The 20,502-nt window shown below is 41.5% G+C and overlaps 1 protein-coding gene across 4 annotated transcripts in view; it reads right to left on the bottom strand.

Moving 5' to 3' along the window:
• Positions 1-20,502, bottom strand: part of ANKIB1 (ankyrin repeat and IBR domain containing 1) — a 410,970-nt gene that overhangs the window by 280,299 nt on the left and 110,169 nt on the right. For all 4 annotated transcript variants that reach the window (XM_030200246.1, XM_030200271.1, XM_030200262.1 and 1 more), the window contains exon 3: positions 9,445-9,745. In XM_030200246.1, coding sequence (XP_030056106.1) covers positions 9,445-9,745 — 301 coding nt within the window. The remainder of the gene's footprint in view (positions 1-9,444; positions 9,746-20,502) is intronic.

Below are 20,502 nucleotides of genomic sequence, written 5' to 3'. Positions count from 1 at the left end.
GGATGATTTTAATGACAGGTTACAGATCACTAACTACAGATCAGCAATTTCATGTTTGACTTCTTTCAGTATCCTGAGGTGTATACTATCCAGTCCAGGTGATTTATCACTTTTTAACTTGTCAATTTGTCTCAGTACATCTTCCAGGTTCACCAAGATTTCTTCCAGTTCCTCAGCATTGTCACCCTTGAAAACCATTTCCGGTACAGATAGATTGCTTACATCTTCTTCCATAAAGACCAAAGAAAGAATTCATTCAATCTCTCCGCTATGTCCTTGTCTTCCCTGAGTGCCCCCTTTGTTCTTTCATGATCTAATGGTCCTGCGGATTCCCTCACAGGTTTTCTGCTTCTGATGTACCTGAAAAAGATGTTACTATGAGTTTTTGTCTCCACATCAATTTTTCTTCATATTCCTTTTTAGCCTTCTTTATCAGTGCTTTGCATTTAGCTTGACACTGCTTATGTTGCTTATTTTCTTCATTTGGATCCTTTTTCCATTCTTTGAAGGTTGCTCTTTTGGTTCTAATAGCCTCTTTCACTTCACCTTTTATCTATTTTGGCTGTCATTTGCTCTTCTTTCCACCTTTGTTAATATGTGGAATACATCTGGTCTGGGCTTCCATGACGGTGTTTTTCAACAACGTGCACGTCTGATTTAAAATTTTTAACCTTCGGCCTTGCACGGAACGGAACCTTAACTTGGTGCTCCAAACCCTTCAGCAGGCCTTGGAGAAGGATATCACTCTGAAGATAATGTTTCTGGTGGCCATGGCCTTGGCGCAGAGAGTCTCGGAGCTACAGGTTTGTTAACTTGGGAGCCTTTCCTTTGGTTCATGGAATTGTGGGCAATGGTTGAGGCAATTGCCTCCCTTCTGAAAATACACAACATCCGGATGAGAAGCCAGAGAGGACCTCGACAGGCACTCCCTATAACAGGCAAGGGCTGCAACCTGCACCTGCAGAAATATTTTTGGCCAAACTCTTCCACAGACCTTCCTGCAAAATGGCCAATAACTGTGGCAAGGACACAGATAAGAGATCCCACACCTCAGAACAACATGCCTCAGAGGTGCGCCACATGTGCACATACGCCATAGTCATAGTCCACTTGCATGCCTGCAACAAAGTCACAATGACTGGATTTGAAAAACCCTTCTTCCTCAGTCTAGACCTCTCAAGGGTCAAACCGTAAGACTAAAGTGGGAGACAGCCTCCATCTGCACCAACCCCTGACAGAGCAGATTGGAAGTTCTGGCCAGCCACAGTGAAGTCCCTGCAAAAAGAGAAATCAAGTCTGCGTACCACAGATGCGGAGGTCAATCTGGAGCCACCAGCATGACCAGGCCCCAATGACACCTGATCCTGTGAAGGACCCTGCCTATCAATGACCAAGGGGAAAGATGTAGAGCACTCCTCCCAACGGCCAAGACTGAACCAGTGCATCCAGGCCCTCCAACCTGGACTCTCTCCTGCAGCTGAAAAACCGGCATACTTTTGCATCACGTTGTCTTGGGTCAACATGAGATTCATCGCAGGAGTGCCCTACTGCCGTTTGACCACGCAGAAGGCTTCTGCCTGGTCCAGAACATGCTGGCTGAGGAAATCTGCCCTCACATTGAGATGGCATGCAATGTGCGCTGCTGAGAGGCATGAGAGGTAGTGCTTCGCCCACTGTAAAAGCAGCTGAGCTTCCACGCCAAAGACACACTCCATGTGCTGCCCTGCTGGTTGAGATAGGCCACCACTGTCATGTTGTCCGACATGACCCGAAGTGGTTTGCACTCCAGTAAGGACTGTAAGAACATCAGTTCACGAGCTATCGCCCGGAGGCTACTGGGCCTCTGTCACAGTCCAAAGGCCCTGTGCATACTGATGAAAATAATGAGCATCCCAGCCAGACAAGCTGGCATCCGTCATCACCACTACCCACTGAGGGGATGCCAAGTGCACCCCCAGGTCAGGATGATGGGACATAGCCACCAGGCTATACTGAGCCTTGCCAACCACCAGAGACGAGTCTAGTAGTCTGCGACAACAGTGACCAGCGACTCAACAGACCCCGCTGCAACTAACACATGTGTGCCCTAGCCCAAGGGACCATATCCAGCGTCGCCGCCTTGGACTCCAGAACCTGGACATAATCCCTGGGGCAAGGACTCAAAACACTCAACAGTCGACAAACCTGATCGCGCAGCTTGGCAACCCGTTGGTCCGGTAGGAACACCTTTCCGAGCGCCATGTTGAAGGGAGGCCCCGGCTGTTCACGTCTCATTCTGAAAGGAGGAACACTGCTGAAAACAGGACCGCTGAAAGGTGGCCAAAGACCTACCCGGTTGGTACCGCCACTCATCCGGGAGGCACAGCCTCACTGTCCCTGACCAGGAGGAATGTTTAAACTTATCCTCCGGAAGCTGGTGCGACTTGGTGTCCCCCAAGTCCTTCACCAGCTTCTCCAAATCCTCCCCAAACAAGAGCTTGCCCCAAAACAGCAGCCTGGGAAGTCTCTGCTTAGAGGCAGCACCTTCCTCCCAGTGGTGCAGCCACAGCAAACAAGAGGAAATGACCTCCAACGCCATCTGTATGGCCGAGGCACGGATTAAATTGTAAAGCGAGTTGGCCAAATATGCCAGAGCAGATTCCATCTGCAGCAAAGAGGGTCAGGCTAGGAGCTTGTCTGCCTCAGGTTCCACCACCTGCTGAACCCAGCTAAGAGACACCCGAGCCACATAGGAACTACAGATCGAGGCCTGCAGGGCCAGACTGAAGACCTCAAAGGAGCGCTTCAGTGAAGCCTCCAACTTCCTATCCTGCATATTCTTAAGGGCCACGCCTCACTCAAAAGGGAGAGTGATCTTCTTGGTAACAGCTGCCACCAAGGCATCCACCCTGGGCAAGGCAAACTGTTCCAGAGAATTCACTGGCACCTTGAGACCTATGTCTGGAGTAGTCCACTGGGACATAAGCTCCTGAATGGACTCATGAACAGGAAAGGCCCTAAATGGCTGCTAAGTACTAGCCATCTTCAGGTTCACCACCGAGGAACCCTGGACCTCCAGATCTGCAATATTGAGGGTATCCAGGGCCTTAGAAATCAAAGAGGGCAACGCCTCCCAATGAAAAATGCAGACTGTGGATGGGTTATCTGGCTCCTCCGGAACCAGCTTGCAATCCTGCAGCTTGTCCATCCGAGAAGGATGCAGGGATGCTCCCAACATGTTCTCTGAAGCATGGGAAAAGGGGGTCCAAACAACCCCACTTCAGACACTTCTGTGCAGGGCCCGCAGAGGTCTGTGTCCCTGAAAGATCCAGGGTTCTCTTGACCCCTCCCCCCCCCACTAGGGGGGGAAAGCAAAAGAGGTTGTGGCAGGAGAAAGGCCCATTTCAACAAGCAGGCCTGATGCAGCAAGAGCACAAATTTGGGAGAGAATGGCTCCCTAGCTCCTGAAGGCCCAGGGACCTCCTCTCCCCTACAAACCAGCACTGAAGGCGGCCCCTCAGCTATCCCCTGCGAGGACAGTGTGTTCAAGATAATGCCTGGATCTGAACGGGCCTGCTATCCATCAATCGCTGACTCCTGCACAGCAAAAGCACTGGCAGGAACATCAAAGCGTGCCGACGCACCATGCAGTCCCATGCAGGAAATATTCCCATCAGCAAGGAGAGGCCTTCACAAAATGTCCCATGTCAAAGCACACCCCGGCCGCAGACCACTGTTTCCCACACCACAAACACCGTTTCACAGCCTCTACAGCCATGAGAAAAAACCGGCAGTGCAGCAAGACCCGAGACAATATAAAGTGATACACTCATCAAACTCCCCCGTAGCACTCAGACATGGGTCTCTGTCCCATATAGGGATCTTGTGCCAGGGATGCCTCCAAATCTGACCTCCCAGGCCCAGTTGCCCTCACCAAGGGGTCAAGGTGCTCTAAATGCTCTATATTGGTCTTCTTTTTTGTGAGGAAGTGTCCATGCATAAAACAGGCAATGAGCGCTGGGGGAAAGGGGACCATGGGATGGGGTAGGGAACTGGGCTTGCAAGAGATACCCCTCAAGATGGCACTACTCAGCCAATTAACCCCAAACTCAACTAAGCTAGCAGAGCTATGCCAGGAGCACCCCCATGCAGAAAAATCCAAGAGCTGAAAAGGAGCCATCCACCTCCTGCTGGATATAGAGATATACTGACTGAGGGAGGAGCTGGCCGTCCTGTAAGGCTGAGTTCAGTGAACTCTATCTCCATCTGCTGACACAACCCATCAGTTTCTAGATTCATCTGCTGCTAAGCTAAGGAAATAACACTTTAAATAATACTCTAGAGCACATAAAGGCAGCCAGTGACAGGACAACAAAAGAGAGACACTATCTGGTGCAACAAAAAATTAGCCTTGCAGCTATGTTTTAGAGTAACTGCAATCTAGATAACAATTTCAGAGGTAGACACAGGTAAATAGAATTGGAATAATCAAGGAATGATAAAGTCATACCCTGTACAACTAGAGCAAAATCTTTTTCATGAAAATTGGAGCATATAGATCTAAACTGCCTGAGCTTAACACTTTTTTTACATAATTAATTTGTGTTTCAAAAGATAACGCAGAGTCCAAAAAGACCCCTAACACATGGGCTTCTTGGACAACCTTCCAGATCACACCATCAGATAAAGTAACCATAATCAGTCAAAAATTACTAAACCACAATATGTTTTGTTTCTCTGCATTTAACTTAAGGTGACCATAAGCCCAAATCTTAATCCTAGATATACACTGTTCAATAATCTGAAAAGCACACAGCCAATCAGAATAAACAAGAGACAGAACAACGATATGAACAAAGCATATGAACAAAGAAATGTATCAGCTGGCAAAGAAATAGTGGCCAGATCTGACATAAATAAATTGAATAACAAAGGGGAGAGTGGTGACCTCTGAAAGACTCCACACACAGGTCTCCAGAGTTTAGAACAAACCCCATTCTTGAAAACACAATAACACTAGCTCACTAGAAAACCTTTAAACCAGCTGAGAACAGAACCACTAAATCTGAGTTCACTAAGTTTCTCAACAACTTTTAAATGATCAATATGACCAAAACCTCCGGATATATCAAACTGTAGGAGTATTAACTGTTTACCTATATTAAGAAATTTACAAATCATAGACAACAGAACAAGGATGAGCGATTCTTTGCTCTGTCTGCTCCTGCTGATGAAGATTTAGTTCCTTTTGCAAATGCAACTTCACTGAAGACAAAGAAATATCATCAAAATTAGACCATGATCTATCTGCTGGAATATTGTCATAGAGATCAACTGGCATATCTTGAAAGATTGCTCTACTATGGACAGAAATTCAGATATGATTTTCTCAATTTTAGTAAACAAAGAAGAAATCTGCAAGCATCTGAGCTGAAGGTTGGTTAAATTTAATTTCTTCTCCTGAAAAAGTAAGTGATGATAAATTGCAAACCATTTGGAAAAGCTTTTTTTTTTTTAGTATACAGGCGAGCTATTGATTAAGGTAGCAAAATAAGGCCTCTTTGCTAATAGCAAGTCTGACTTATGTAAACTGAAATTTCCAAGAAGATTTTATTTCCAGATTATTTGTTTTATACCAGGCCTGCTCTAACTGCCTACATTTCTTTTTTGTTCTGATAAACTATGATTAAACCAAGGAGCTGGTTTCCTTACACCTATGGACTTTTCTTTTAATAGTGCTGACTTTTCCAAAATTCTACTAACAGTCAACTGCCAGTTTGAAAATAAACTAATAGGGTCATTCTCCTCAAACTCTAGATGTCTTTCAACCTGGGACCAAAAAAATAACAGACCAATCTTATTCCTCTTCAAAATGGTTTTAGTACATTTGGAAACAAACAATTTGGATAAAATTACATTGAGTATAAAATTAGTTTTTAAATGATCAGACCAAAGGACTGGATGCCAAGTAATAGAGGTAACTAAACCCTGAGACAAATATGCAATTAAATCTAAGCACTGACCCTTAGAATGAGTTGGCTGAGCATTAAGCAAAACAAATTGATAATGGTTTTAAAAAGCAACCACCAAAAAGTGGGAAACAAAGGAAGGCTGGTTGCCTATTTCTCTCGTGGGACTTTTGTGTTCAGTTACCGTCTGGTTCCTGTCTTTTGCACTTAAAAAAGCAACAACATCTCTAACATCTTTATCCATGACATCCTTTCTGTGTAGATTAAGATCCCCCAACAATAAAATTCTAGTGAATTTAGCAGAATATAAAAGAATGGTTTCACAGAAGAACTCTTGAACTTTGGACCAATTGCCAGGTGGGCTATAGAAGAAAATAATCCCTTAGGTGCCCAAACTGGCAGCAATCTCATCTGACAGCTGACAGATTAACAATTCTAGATCTGGGTTTTTGTTTTTTGCTTTTTTAAAATCTACAAGAGAAAGCCTAAGAAAGTTCTTTCACCAGAGATCTGCAGATACTGCAGAGGCCAAGAGGGCCCTTTGTTAAGTAGAGAATAGGTGGAGAAAACCAGAGTAAAAGGCCTATCATGAGGGTGGCAAAAAAAAAAATGAGAATTTTCTTTTGAGTTCAACAAATGTAAATTCATTCCTTTTTTTAATCAACTAAAAGAACTCTGAGGTAGTAAATTTTGATAAGTAAGCATACCATAGAAACACTACTCATGTCCCTCATGGATTTCTTTCTTAGGGGTCTGAAAACAAGAAATTCTTTTGTAGTGTTCGTTTTAAACATATCCTTCATCTTTGATGTGGTGAACTACGATATTCTGTTCGACTGCGTTAGTCTACAGGGTTGTGGAGGGAAGCACATTTCAAGCTGATTTCAGTCATTTTTGTCAGATTAGATGCAATAAGCAAAGGAAGGACAAAATATTTCTGACTGGTTTCGAGTGGTTGCAATGGTACAAAAGGATTTTGCTCTCTTATGAGTTCTTTTTAATGTATTTTTGCAATCCATGGTAAGTTTTTTTTCCAGCCTGAGGATTATGTAATTTACATGGATAGCAAGCATTTTTTTTTCATTTGAGAGACAATATTTGCTTTGATTGATGGTATAGAAGTTTTCTCAAAGCAATATAAATAAATACCAAAATCCTTTGACATACAGTCAACAATGAAGCACTAACAGCGACATCACAGCAGCTCTAGCACTGAACATCCACTGAGCCAGTTAAATAAATTTAAAGAATTTTGTTCTTTGATACTATTATCTTGTATAATAAGTGCTGTAAACACTTTACAATGTTTTAAGGAAGATTTCAGCACATCCATTGGCCTCATGCACTGCAAAAATCTGACTAACCATAATCTTCTATTGGCATACTTATCCTCTCTTTAGGCATTGTGGTACTGTCCTGGCATAGTTTACTTCATTTCTTTCTGATCATCTTTACAGGGTACCCACGCTCTCCAACTTGAAGTGCCACAAGGATCGGTCCTGTCACCTCTCCTTTTTAACCTATTTCTGAGTCTCCTCACTTTACTGATTCAATCAACTAGAATGTCTTTTCATTTCTATGCTGCTGATATTCTTCTGCTATACCCCACTAATCCACTTAACCTGACTCTCTGTCCTCTTCAAGATTGTCTAGCTCTTGTTTCAAATTGGTTAACTACCCACAAATTGATTATAAACAAAGAAAAAAATGTGGCTTGTTGGTTCACTGTTGATCTTTCCACACCTACCATTCCTCTGAATATCTTTGGGACTTGTATTTGCCAAGTAGAGTCATTTTGCTATTTGGGAATTTATCCTTGATTCTGGTCTTACTTTTTCTGCCTAAATTTCTAGCGTGTGCAAAACTAGTTTCTACATACTATATCAATTGCGTACAATTTGCAGATATTTCAATCAAGACACATTTCACTCTCTCATGCTGTCTTTACTGATAACTAGGCTCGATTACTGTAACATTGTCTATTTAGGATGTTCTCGTTCAAATCTGAAGAAGCTTCAACTGATACAAAACACGCTATTAAACTCATCTGTCATGCGTAAAAGTTTGATCACATTTCTCTCCTATTTCGAAAGCTCCATTGGCTTCCAATAGAACAACACATTTCATTTAAACTTCTCATGCTCGTTTTTAAGGTTCATAGGAGTTGGTCTTTCCAACTCTCTTCTCCTCTCTCACAATCCCCTATTCCCCAGCATGCTTTCTCCACTCGATAAATTACCATCATCTTATCCTTCCTCATTTTAGAGAAGCTAGGTTATCATATTGCACTGTTATATCCTCCCCTTTCTCCAGTTCTTGGTCTAAGTAATGTCTCTCTCCCTTTTCCCTCTATTTACCCTTCACCTTTGACTGATTATGCTACTGCTGAGTGATACTGTCAGTCTTATCAATTATTATAGTTCTTTTCTGAATTTTTCTTTTTTTAGCCTATAAACTGTCCAGATCTGTAAGTTAGCTTGGACGGTATAGTAAGTGCAAATAAACTATAAAGTGTTTTTCTAAGTATGCCTGGTTGTACTATAGCTTACTTTTAAAAAGATCTAGAGATGGGAAATGGCTTCCTAAATTTAGTGGCTTCACACAGACCTTTCACAACAGTCAAAACTTGAAAGGTACTATATGACAGCTGTACTCAAAATTCAGCTTCAGCTGTTTTATTTTTTACATCATCTGGTATAAAGTACATTTTTTCATATACATGAAGGATTTATCGTAAATGCTAACTTGCAAGGTGAGTTTCACCAGTCATGAGACAAATACCTCTGCTCCCTCAAAGCTGTAAATATGAACACAGTTTTGACTGATCACAGTATTACTTAGTTCCATATATTAAGAGTAAATGCTTGAGTCTTAACTGCTACTGTATCTCTATGAAATGATATGAGTGCCTAATAAGTGACATTATGAGCATCCTATGTTATTTGAATTCTTTAATACGTGATTGTTAAGGGGTTTCATTTGTGCTGTGCTGATATTGTATCATATCTGTTGTATGAATGTTCTTCTATGCTTATTATGATGTATCATTTGTACCTTGCTGATATTTATCATTATTTCTCTTATGCTACTTGTGCTACTGTGCTGTTTTAAAAGGTATATTTCAGACACTGTATCATATTAGTTTCTATTAGGATTCAATTTCCTGTCTCTAAATTTATATCAATGATTGTATTTATGCTTATATTTGTTCATTTTGCAATTTTTATGCTACTAATATAATTTAGAGTTTTATGTCAAGCTGCATCTGCTGTACACTGCCTTGGGTAAATCTTCATAAAGGCGGTTAACAAAGCCCAATAAATAAACATAAATTTTATTCTCAAATGTTTATTGATAACAGACAAAATCTTTATTTAATTAAAGTATCTAATCAACAGAACCTTTACATAATCTAATTCTCTATTTATATTGTTAGTAGGCTTTGATAGGAACTCAAGCCTTCTTTCTATTCATATACAAGCATATCCAGTTTTACCTCCACACACACTTTCATCCCTGAGGCAGCAGCATAGTGCAAAGATGTATTTTGTTTGTTGTCAACAGCATCAATAGCTGCTCTCTCATACTCTCCTTGGTCAAGCTTTGCTCCTTTCCATCTCAGAATCATCTGCAGACAGTCTGATCTCCTGAAGTCATCTTCAGAAGGTCGAGCCAAACGAGGGTGGAGAGCTCCATCAGAGATCATAATTTGGGGTCCCATGCATAGCATGTGCATAGCTGTCTCATTGTGCACATTTCGTTTGTTTGGATTTCCATCTTTAGTAAACAGGAATGTCCTTTATGAAAAAAGAAGCAGATGATGATGTCATTAATTTCAAAGACTTTCAGATCTGTGCCAGAGAACAACTTTTCTGGAATACTGTTGAGCCACTAATTTGGCTCGAGACCCCAAACACTATCAGGGGAATTCTATAAACATGCAAATAATTGGGTGCTAACAACCAATTAATGGGATTTAAGTACATATCTTGCCAAGTGCTATTCTATAAAGATGTGTGTGCAAATCCTTTAGTGTGCAACTGAAAATGGGGTGTAACCATGAGAGGGGTATGGGCGGATCAGGGGCGTTCACTAAAGATGCTCGCCCTATTATAGACTTCAGGGGATCTGCGGTTAATTTAGGCAAGTGGATTTACACCAGCTGGTGTAAATTCTCATGCCTAAAAGCTGGGCATGGATTCCAGCACTATTCTATAAACAGCACCCAACTCAGAAAGCCATTTAAAGAATAGTGCTCTTTTTTTTTTTAGCGCCTAAATTTGGGTGCCATTTAGTGAATGTAGTTTCATATGGATTCTTTTGTACTGGAAATATATGGAACCTGTATAACATGCTGCTATTATGAAAGTTTCTCTACGATTACAAATTAACTTTATAATATCATAACCATGGTGTAAGGGCCAGAAGAAAAACTACAAATGAACTCATATACAGCTTTAAGTGTATTAAATAACCCCCTCCCCCCCCAAAAAAAACAAAAAACAAAACAACAGATGTAAGATGATACCATCTTACTGGACTAACACAACATAATTTTGACCAGTTTTCAGAAGTTAAAACCTTCCTTCCTCATGCCAGGACAGCTTTAAGTTTAAAGTCAATATCGGAATGATTTTTTAAATGGGAGCATCTTTCAAAAAACCATAATCTATGTAAAGCAAATACATTCTACACCATACATGCAAAGGAAAGTTATGTCTTACCTGATAACTTTCTTTCCTTTAGTCCTATCAGACCAGTCCAGATCAATGGGTTGTGTCCCTCTATCAGCGGATGGAGACAGAAGAAGAAAATAGTTCTTGTGACTCACCCCTTAAGGGTATTATGCAGCATAGAATGTTCAGTATTTCGAACAGCCAAGCAATGGTGCTCAAAATCTGCCTCATGGCCGAGACCAAGTAATTCAATCAGATATAACCTTACCAGTTAGTGAGACATATACTCTACTAACATGCAAACATTTAGAACATAAGAAAAGCCATACTGGGTCAGACCAATGGTCCATCTAGCCCAGAATCCTGTTTCCAACAGTGGTCAATCCAGGTTACAAATACCTGGCAGAAACCCAAATAGTAGCAACATTCCATGCTACCAATCCCTGGGCAAGCAGTGGCTTCCCCATATGTCACTCAGTCAGGAGACATGTGACGTACTATAGGTTAGGAAAAATGTACAAGTAGAATCTGTGATAACTGAAAAGTATAGCTTGTAAGCAAAATAAAATTAATCAATCAACTAGAAAGGGATTCTGGACTGGTCTGATAAAGCTAAAGGAAAAAAGTTATCAGGTAAGACGTAACATTTCCTTCCATATCATCCTATCAGACCAGTCCAGACCAATGGGATAAAGCAAAGTAGTGTCCCCAACCTAGGGAGGGACTAAAAGATCTAAACACTCAAAACATAGAGAGAACGAATTTTGCAAATAAAGGCATCACTAATCTCCTCAGCTGAGCCTTAGAGGTCTATTCCAGCTATACCTAGTACAGAGAACAAAGAGCAATCAGAAAGGCTCTGGAAAAGCAAAAGGTATGGAACAGAAGGATGTGATTCCCATGATACGAAGGAACAATAAAAAATAGCATTGATAGACCATTGTGCAGACCAAGAAACAAACCCAACTGATGTTTTCCTTTAAAGAGTCTTTGAAAATAGCCTAAGACTAAGGTACATCAATGAAGGGAATATTGCAACTACAACAGAAGTCTTTGAGGACTTGACCATCCAGAGAAGGAAATATAGGAAGAAAGTTATCAGGGGCTGAACAACCCTATATCAACCAAGGAAAATTAAGAAGCACCCTTCGCTGAGAGTAAAAAAGGAAGACCAATGAGAACAGCTATGCATCCTTAAGTCAATGCATCAAGAATGTTATACGTGTAGCCACTGTAGCTAGAGCTATAGACGTGGTTGCCAAAAATCCAGGTATATCTAGAGATGAACCACAGTTGAATGGAAAAACTGTGCAACTGGGCCAGCTCCGAATCATCAGTGTCTACCAAACTTCTTTGGCTGCACTATTTCCATTAACTGAAAAACTAATGCAACTATCCTGAATCTGGCAAGCCAGAAGAGTAATTCATATTGAAACAGAGTGTACCCATTAATATATTTTTTAAAAATAATAATACTGGTGATGGGGGAAAAAAGCAAGCTTGGCTATGTATGCCAAAATATAGCTAACTGGCTGAAGAAGATAAGAACAGTTAATGTTTAGGAAAAACTAAATACAGTTAACTGCAATTAATAACTGACTGCTGCACATAAGAACAGACGTAGCCTAACTGATATTCAAATTTAACAGAGAGAATAGCAGTAGAATCAGTATCTACTATTCAGGCAGCTAATGTAACCATTAAGATGACTGCACCAGAAATTACAAAATTAAATCAAATTGCAACATACAGCAATGAACGAAAGAATAGGACCACATATCCTAGTAAGGGGTAAAATCATTTTTTTTAAACTTGAGGAGAGCTAATAAATATCTGGATTTGTTAACTGTGAATCAAACAGCCAGGAAACATTTGAAAAAACAAACACCAGCTGACAGAAACAGAAAAATAATCTTGGCGGGAAAAAGTTAACAGTCTGGAACACTGAGGAAAATTTTATGTCACTCAGAAACAGGAGTGGTTAATCCTCCACATAAGAGTCAAAGAAATATTTGCTACTTATAGTCAGTCACATAAAACATTTCACTGCTTATAGAAACTGGGAGAACAAAGATTCCTGTCCGAGATCCCTGCTGTGAGAAAAAGTGACAGCTGAATAAGGAACAGAGGCACAAACACCAGAGTGCTGAAATAATTTAAGTAAATTAGAAGAGGTTCAGCAAATGCAGGCTAACTTCCACAGGAGATGTTGGTGATCCAGTGGTCTGGTGAAGAAGGGGTGGCAGAGATCTCAGAAACCTCAGAAATATTCCTCAGCTCCAAAGGAAAGCTGCTTTTTTTTTTTTTATTTACAGTTTATGCCAAAGGCACCCCAACTCAACTGAACCCCAGGAATTAAACTGGGTCAAGAGAACAACCCCAGGAGGGCACTTCCCAACTCAACTGGAACACAGCTTAGAAGCTGGATCAGGAGAACAAGCCAAATAGACACCCCCAAACTCAACCGAGTCTCTGTTTAAAAAAACTGGCTCAAGAAAACCCCAAAAGGGAAGTTAAAAGCTCAAATGAAACTAGTTGTTAATCAGGTCAGGAGCAGGGTTGTTAGCCCATCATCCATCTGCTTGGGAGACAGAGGAAATACTAAACATTCTATGCTGCATAATACCCTTAAGGGGTGAGTCACAAGAACTATTTTCTTCCTCTGTCTCCATCCAATGGACTGGTATGATAGGATGCTATAGAGATATAAATATAGAAAAATTAGAGACTGAACTTCTGAATTATTGTATTTATACACCACTAAAATCTTAAGAATTGCAAAAATTTATATGTTCATTCCTACAGACCAATTTTACCAAACTTCTTAGTGCATATAGGGCCTCTTTTACAAAACCGAGCTAGCAATTCCTATGCGATAAATGAAAGGAAGACCATTCAATTCCTATGGTCTTCCTCTCATTTGCAGTGAGGGAATCACTAGCACAGCTTTGTAAAAGAGGCCCATAGCCCCCTAAAACTGAGTAAGCAGTAAAAGAAGAAAAATAAACAAACTGAAGTAGTATACACTTCTAGTGCAATAAGAGGGGGAAACATGAGAGGATAGCTTACTGAATTATTTCCAACTATTCTCTGTGCATGTCATTGTGTGTAGCTGTGCTGTCTGCATATGCCTATGACCTCAAGGGGAGAAGGGAGGGGTAGTTTGAATGGAGTAGTAGTTTGCAAAGAATAATTAAAAATAAATCACAGTGTGATAATATATAAAACCATTAAATGTCATTGTCAACAGCTTTCATAGGATGGCTCTAATAGTTTAACCACTTGGTACCATTGTCAATGGCAAAGGTATTAGCTGGTAGTTCACATAGCAATCATTGAGAGTTATTTGATTCAGTCTGTCAGATTTCACAACAAAGAAAATCAAATATACATTTAAATCACCAATAGGCAGCTCAATTGGGGTTGGGGGGGGGGGGGGGGGTGGGAGAACTGCTTCTCCCATACAAATGTATTTAGTCAGATTCTGGGAAGCTCATTTTTCTAAAACTCCTAGTTGGATCTGGCCCATTTTCACATTCAGTGTGTCTCTTCACCAGGTTATCGCCACTCCAAATTAGGTCTGTTGATTTTGTTGGATTGGAAGGAATAAAAAGGTGTGTTGTTCTAAGTCTTCTTGTCATGATATCGCTGATTCCCACCTGCTGCTGAAAATTTAAGAATGGCTCCACTCCTCAAGTGTATCAAAGCTCTTCCTCTTGAAATATAATTTTATACCATTATTTATTTACACTCTACACTTTTCCAAGTGGAACAAAGTGCATTGCAATATTTGTCAAACAAAAAATCTATCCACAGAGAAAGGCCCTAATACTGGTGTATGGATAGACACGAGGTAACAATAAAAGAAACTCTGCACTGATGACACATACCTAAAAACAAAGACTTAAGATTAAGGCTGGCCCAGTGGTTCAGTAACTATGCACTGCTATACAAAATGTGCCTGGTTTGATCCTTATGCAGTGAATTTAAGAATCCATCCTCAAAAAAGCAGCACCAAGGATCTTCCTACATGGCATGAACCTCCTTGGAAGTTTCCAGGTGGGCTTAAAGATTTCAGCACACATGCGCAGGCCTGAGATTAAGACAATTTTGAAGCTCCCATCTAAAGCACTGGAGAAAAATCAGACCTCTCACTCACAATGTTACCTCTAAGTGCAGACCTGTGCAGCCATTTCCTGTGCTGTCTTCTCCACCAAAAAATATTTTGGCCACACAACAGTGTGGATCATCTTACTCCATCAGCAAGGACATCAATGAAGTGCAGCAGACTTCAAATGATTTTCACAAGATAGTCCACTCAAACAAAAGCAGATAAGGTAATAAGCCTGCACTGGATACATTGAAGAGCATCGACAGAACGTGTTGAAGTTCTGATGGTTCTACTATAGGATCTTCAATATTTCTTTAAAGTGATTCTGAAGGACTGCGAAAAGGCAGATGTGATTCCTTTTCACAAAAGAGAAAGGAAGGAAGATACAGTTCCTCACAATTTTGTGAAAATCTTTTGAGGTCTGCCGAACCTCACTGGTGTCCTTGCTGATGGAATGAGATGATCCACACTACTATCTGGCCAGAATATTTTTTGATGGAGAATATAACGCAGGAGATGGCTAGACTAGCTCCATGAAGAACCACAAACCAAGGTCAAGTGGTTGTTCGACCCCCTCCCTCCACTGAAGCTTAATTTGTGGGGCCTAGAAAAAAATTAAAAAACATTTTATGTAACCTGGGGGAAGAAGGAACATTCAGTGGTGAACAATTAAGCTCATTCATCATGTAGCTCCAAAATTGACTCATTCTTGGTGGACATATTGATATAACTGGGGCACTGTAGTTCAGTTCCAGGCAGTGGCAACATTTCTGGTATCTGTGATGGACATCTTCCACTCCTAATGGAATCCTTTGAAGCCTCAAAGCATGGTGAATAACGGTTTGCTAGTATTCGGAGGACAAAACTATAAACCAAGGCTCAATAAATCCTAGGTGCCACATTGTTATACTGTTTAGAAATTTTCCTTGACAACTGCCATTTTCATATATCCCATGATAACTGCATGACGGCCTGCCACTGCCCAAACAAGAGCTTTTTTTTTTTTTTTTTGACTGGATGGCCCTCAGAGAGTTTGACCTGTGTGTTGCAGGAACTGCCACACTGGTCTCTTGACAATCACCAGTGCAGCAGTTCTTACAGTGTCTGGCTCAAACTCAGTGAGATCCAAGTGATGCAGAGTGGAAGAAAATTCTTTTCACCAACAGACTTTAGCAGACTATAATATAAGTGGGGGAGATTGGGTGGGTAGATTGAAGGGGAACCTGACCTGGAAGCCTGCAAGAGTGGCTGGAGATAAAAAGTGGCTGCCTAGATGGGGAGAGTGACTAGGAAAAGATATACAGTAGGGCAGTGGGGATTGAGAGCGTTAAGGATATGAGAGGGAGACTGGTAGGAACAAGGGCAGAAGAGAAAGACTTGAAGCAAGATGGATAGAGAACGGAGACCCTGTTGGGGATAGGGTGGGGGGGAATTATAGACATTGGGGAGCAAGAGGCTGCTGGCTATGCCTTTACCAGTGTCATACAATGGTACAGTAGGGGCTTGCTTTACCAACCTTTTTCCCTTAGACACACAACAGAAACCTAAAAAATTATGGTAGATAAAAGACCATGTTGGCTAATCTAGTCTCTCTCTCCATACTAACTACTAATCTCAACTATCCCTCCCCTCTCCCTTAGAGATCCTCTGCGTTTGCCCCATCCATTTTTCAATTCAGGTATAGCCCTCATCTCCACCACCTCTACTGGGATGCCATTCCATCCATCCACCACCCTTTGCATAAAAAGAATTATTTCCTTAGATTAGTCCTAAATGAATCCCCCTTTACCTTAATCTTATGCCTCCTTGTTCCAGAACTTCCTTTCAGTTCAGAAGCCTACCTCTGCATTTCTGCCATGGAGGTATTTAAATGTTCCTATCACATCTTCCCTCTCTCATCTTTCCAAGTATACATTCACAGCCAGATAATCAAAAGCTCCGTGCTGCTCCAAACAATGCTCTAAAAATAGCGTTGGAACAGCGCGAGGCGTTATTAGACCTATGATCAGAGATAATTGCATGCAAAGTTAAGCACAGAATTCTCTCTGATCATGGGGTAGAAGTGCGGGAGAATTGTGTCTGAACAGCACAATCCTCTCATACTTGTTTGACAGGTCTGGGCTGTCAAAAGCCCAAACCTGTCAAACATAGGGGCTGGAGGTCCATGGGACCACCAGATCCCAACTACCCCTGCCCTGAGCATGGCAAAACGGGTGCTGGAGGTCCAGCGAACCTCCGGACCCATGACAATCCGCCCCCCCCCCCCCCAAGTTCAGGGAGGGCTCGAGATCCGGTGGGTCTCTAGCCCCCCCAACTCCCCTCAGCATTTCAAAAAAAGTCCCTGGTGGGCAGCCAACCCCCCCTCCCGTGGCAACAGGGGGACTGGAGGTCCGCTGGACCTCCATTTCCCTGACCACCCCCCCCCCCGAACACAGTTCAGGGAGGGCTGGAGATCCTCCTAACTCCCCTCGGCCCTTGAGTGGCCTAGTCAAAGCCCAGAACTGAACTGAAAAGAAAATCTATGGCAAAGCTTGAAGACTGCAGTCTTCAGATGATCCCCAGTCAATTTGATATAGTTTGAGCTTTCTGCCAAGCAGAATGAGCAAATACTACCCCATTCCACTGTGCAAAATTAGTAGATACTGTACCCAATGACTCACAGATGCTACTGCTGCAAAAGATACTTTCATAAGAAAGTACTGTCTTCATATGTCCTGATTCAATCAGTACATAAGACTTCTTGATTTCTTATTCATAAGGGGGAGGGGGAGCCTAATGGGCTGAGAAACCAGGGTACAAATCCCACTGATGCTCCTTGTGATCTTTGGCAAGTCACTTAACCTTCCATTGCTTCAGGTACAAACTTAGATTGCAAGCCCTCAGTGGACAGGAAGATACCTATTGTACCTGAATAAAACCTACCTTGAGCTACTACTGAAAGAGGCGCAAGCCAAATTCAATCCTTTTAAAAATACTAATATATGTTTTTTTCACATTGAATGCATAGAATAGTGAAACAAAGTCCTGCATTAATGCATTCTGAATTGCATTTTTTAAGACAGCACAATGTGAAAAATGTGCAAAGGTGAAAGCTTTTGCGAGGCTTGTGTTATTAAAAAAGATGCTTTAGAAATAATCCATAATCCCCTATTTCTACACTGGTCACATCCATAATCCCCTATTTCTACACTGGTCACAAGGTATAGTAAATCCATCTTTGAACAGAAGAGAAAGGCAAACAAGTGATGCAGCCACACATTTCAGTAACAAATATATAGACAAATATATCTTCTTACAAACTATCAGGAAGTCACATGTTGCTTTCTTCTTGTGTTCAAGTATGTGATCAGCCTATATTTTAAGAACCAGCTACACAAGTCCTTCAAACAGTCCATGTCACATGATGTTTTTCCCTTACCACAGATTCAATCCAGCAATTAAACTTCAATCAGTAAAACATGTATACAATAGCAGTAGAAACAAATGTTTTGGGAATTAATCCATCATATGAGTAAGGAACTAAAAGGCTGATGCTCATAACTCCAGTACTGTTTATGGTCTATTCAATTTGCTATACCACACAAAACCGATGAGCAGACCAGGGCGGTTTACAATTTATAAAATACATATAATAAAAGTAGGGAAAGGAACTCCATTTATTAGTCGGGATGGAGGAAAACAGTCATTCAAGATAAGACATTCAAACAATTCTTCGAGACAAACAGACACCAGAATCAGACTTCATTGGGAAACAACCAAGTTTTGAGAAGAGATTTAAATCTAGTATGGAACAATCCTGTCGAAGAAACAATGGAGCACCGTTCCAAGTAGCTGGAGCCAAGAAAGCACAATATCTGGTTTGTTCTTGCTGGGCATAGAAGATCATAGTAACACAACTCCCTAATACTCAAAGCTAATGAGATGCAAATATAGGCGCACTCACAGCATTGAGCATTAGGGAGTTTGGCAGTAGGATTGTGCTTGAAGCATTCGTAGACGAGTTCCACGGTAAGCTCTGCTACTGTGCGCATGCACTTGGCAAAACCTGAACATCAAGCACACATTGGCGTCTGTTTTTGGTGACCTTAATAGAAGCATTAAAAATGTTTTTTGCTTTAAAACTTTTATTTAAATGCAGAAAACAGATGCCAATGTGTGCTTAAGGGCTTGAAAGGGCTTCCTTCTGCTTCCAAAAACAATCAAAACTGGCAGATTCTGAAGAAACAATCATGAGAGATCCTCTCTTTTAACATCCTAATGCCTGCTCCAACCTGGAATTAATTTTTGCAGTGGTAAAGTAGTTTTGTTTTAGGTGCTCTTTTCTGAGAATTGGGGAGGAATACAAAATGACCTCATTTGCATGTACTTGATTACACTAGCATGCTACTTGTGTTGTTCATATGCACGCTTATTGAACCCATGCTTCTGACCTCTGAACACTTGGCGCAGGTAAATGCAGGCGTTAGTACAGCACTAATGACCTCTAGCACCTGCATTTGCTTACAGAGCTTTTTGGAGAATGAGTCGCACTCTACCGTGCATGCGGGACCATCAGTACAATACTAGAGCATAAAAGAAAAGAGGAGACAACTCCAAGGGGAGGAGGGAGGATATGTGAGAATATAAGGCCTGCGAGAATGCTCACTCACACAATAACCATTGGTCAATTGGACCATGCAACGGCAAGGTCAAACACAGATTAACCTGAAACTATATGCAATCTGAGTGAGAGTGCAGCCTGGAAGAGAATAAAATGAGCCTATGAGGGTGGACTTTGACTCTAGACCCCAAACAAATTCTGCAGAACTGTCTGTCCAAACCAACTGTTGCGTCGGGTATCCTGCTCAAGGCAGCAGTGAGATGTAAATATATGGATCGAACACCACATTGATGCCTTCCAAATTTCTTCCATGAAGGCTGACCTCAACAGGGCTACTGACGCAGCCATGGCCCTAACATGACTGTTTCCCAATGGCAATCTCCACGCTGCTGGGATCAAAAGAAACAAAAGGCTGTGTGGACTGTCTTTAGGGCCTAGTCTGCTCAAGGTAAAAGGATGAGCATGAGGTTGAGGAAAGAATGTTGGCAAGACAATCAACTGGTTCAGATGGAACTCCGACACAACTGTAGGAAGGAACTTAGGATGAGTGCAGAGAACTATTCTGTTGTGATGAAATTTAGTATAAGGGGTATCCACTACTAAGGCCTGACGCTCACTAACCCTACAAGCTGAAGTAACAGCCACCAAAAATATAACCTTCAAGTCAAGTACTTCAGATGACAGGTATCAAATGGTGACAACAACATTGAGGTCCCATGACACTGTTAGAGGTTTGAAAGAGGTCTTTGTCAATAAAAAACCTCTCATGAAGCAAACAATTAGAAGCTGTCCAGAGACGGGCTTACCCTCTACATGATGATGGTAAGCACTAATTGCACTGAGGTGAACCCTTACAGAGATTATTTTAACACCAGACTTGGAGAGGTGTAGAAGGTACTCAAGCAGGGCTGGGTATGGCAGAAAACAGGATCTAGGGCCCTGCTCTCACACCAGAGTGCAAAACCTCCTTCATTTGAAAGAGTAACACCTCTTGGTGGAATCTTTCCTGGAAGTCAGCCAGAGTCAGGAGACACCCTCAGGAAGGTGCAAGGAAGCAAATTCCTCAACATCCAGGCCATGAGAGCCAGAGACTGGAGGTTGGGATGCAGAAGAGATCCCTCGCTCTGTGTGATGAGGATCGGAAAACACTCCAATCTCCATGTTTCT

The sequence above is a fragment of the Microcaecilia unicolor genome, chromosome 1 (assembly GCF_901765095.1).
Source record: "Microcaecilia unicolor chromosome 1, aMicUni1.1, whole genome shotgun sequence".
NCBI lineage: Eukaryota > Metazoa > Chordata > Amphibia > Gymnophiona > Siphonopidae > Microcaecilia > Microcaecilia unicolor.
This window is presented reverse-complemented; position numbering and strand designations above follow the sequence as displayed.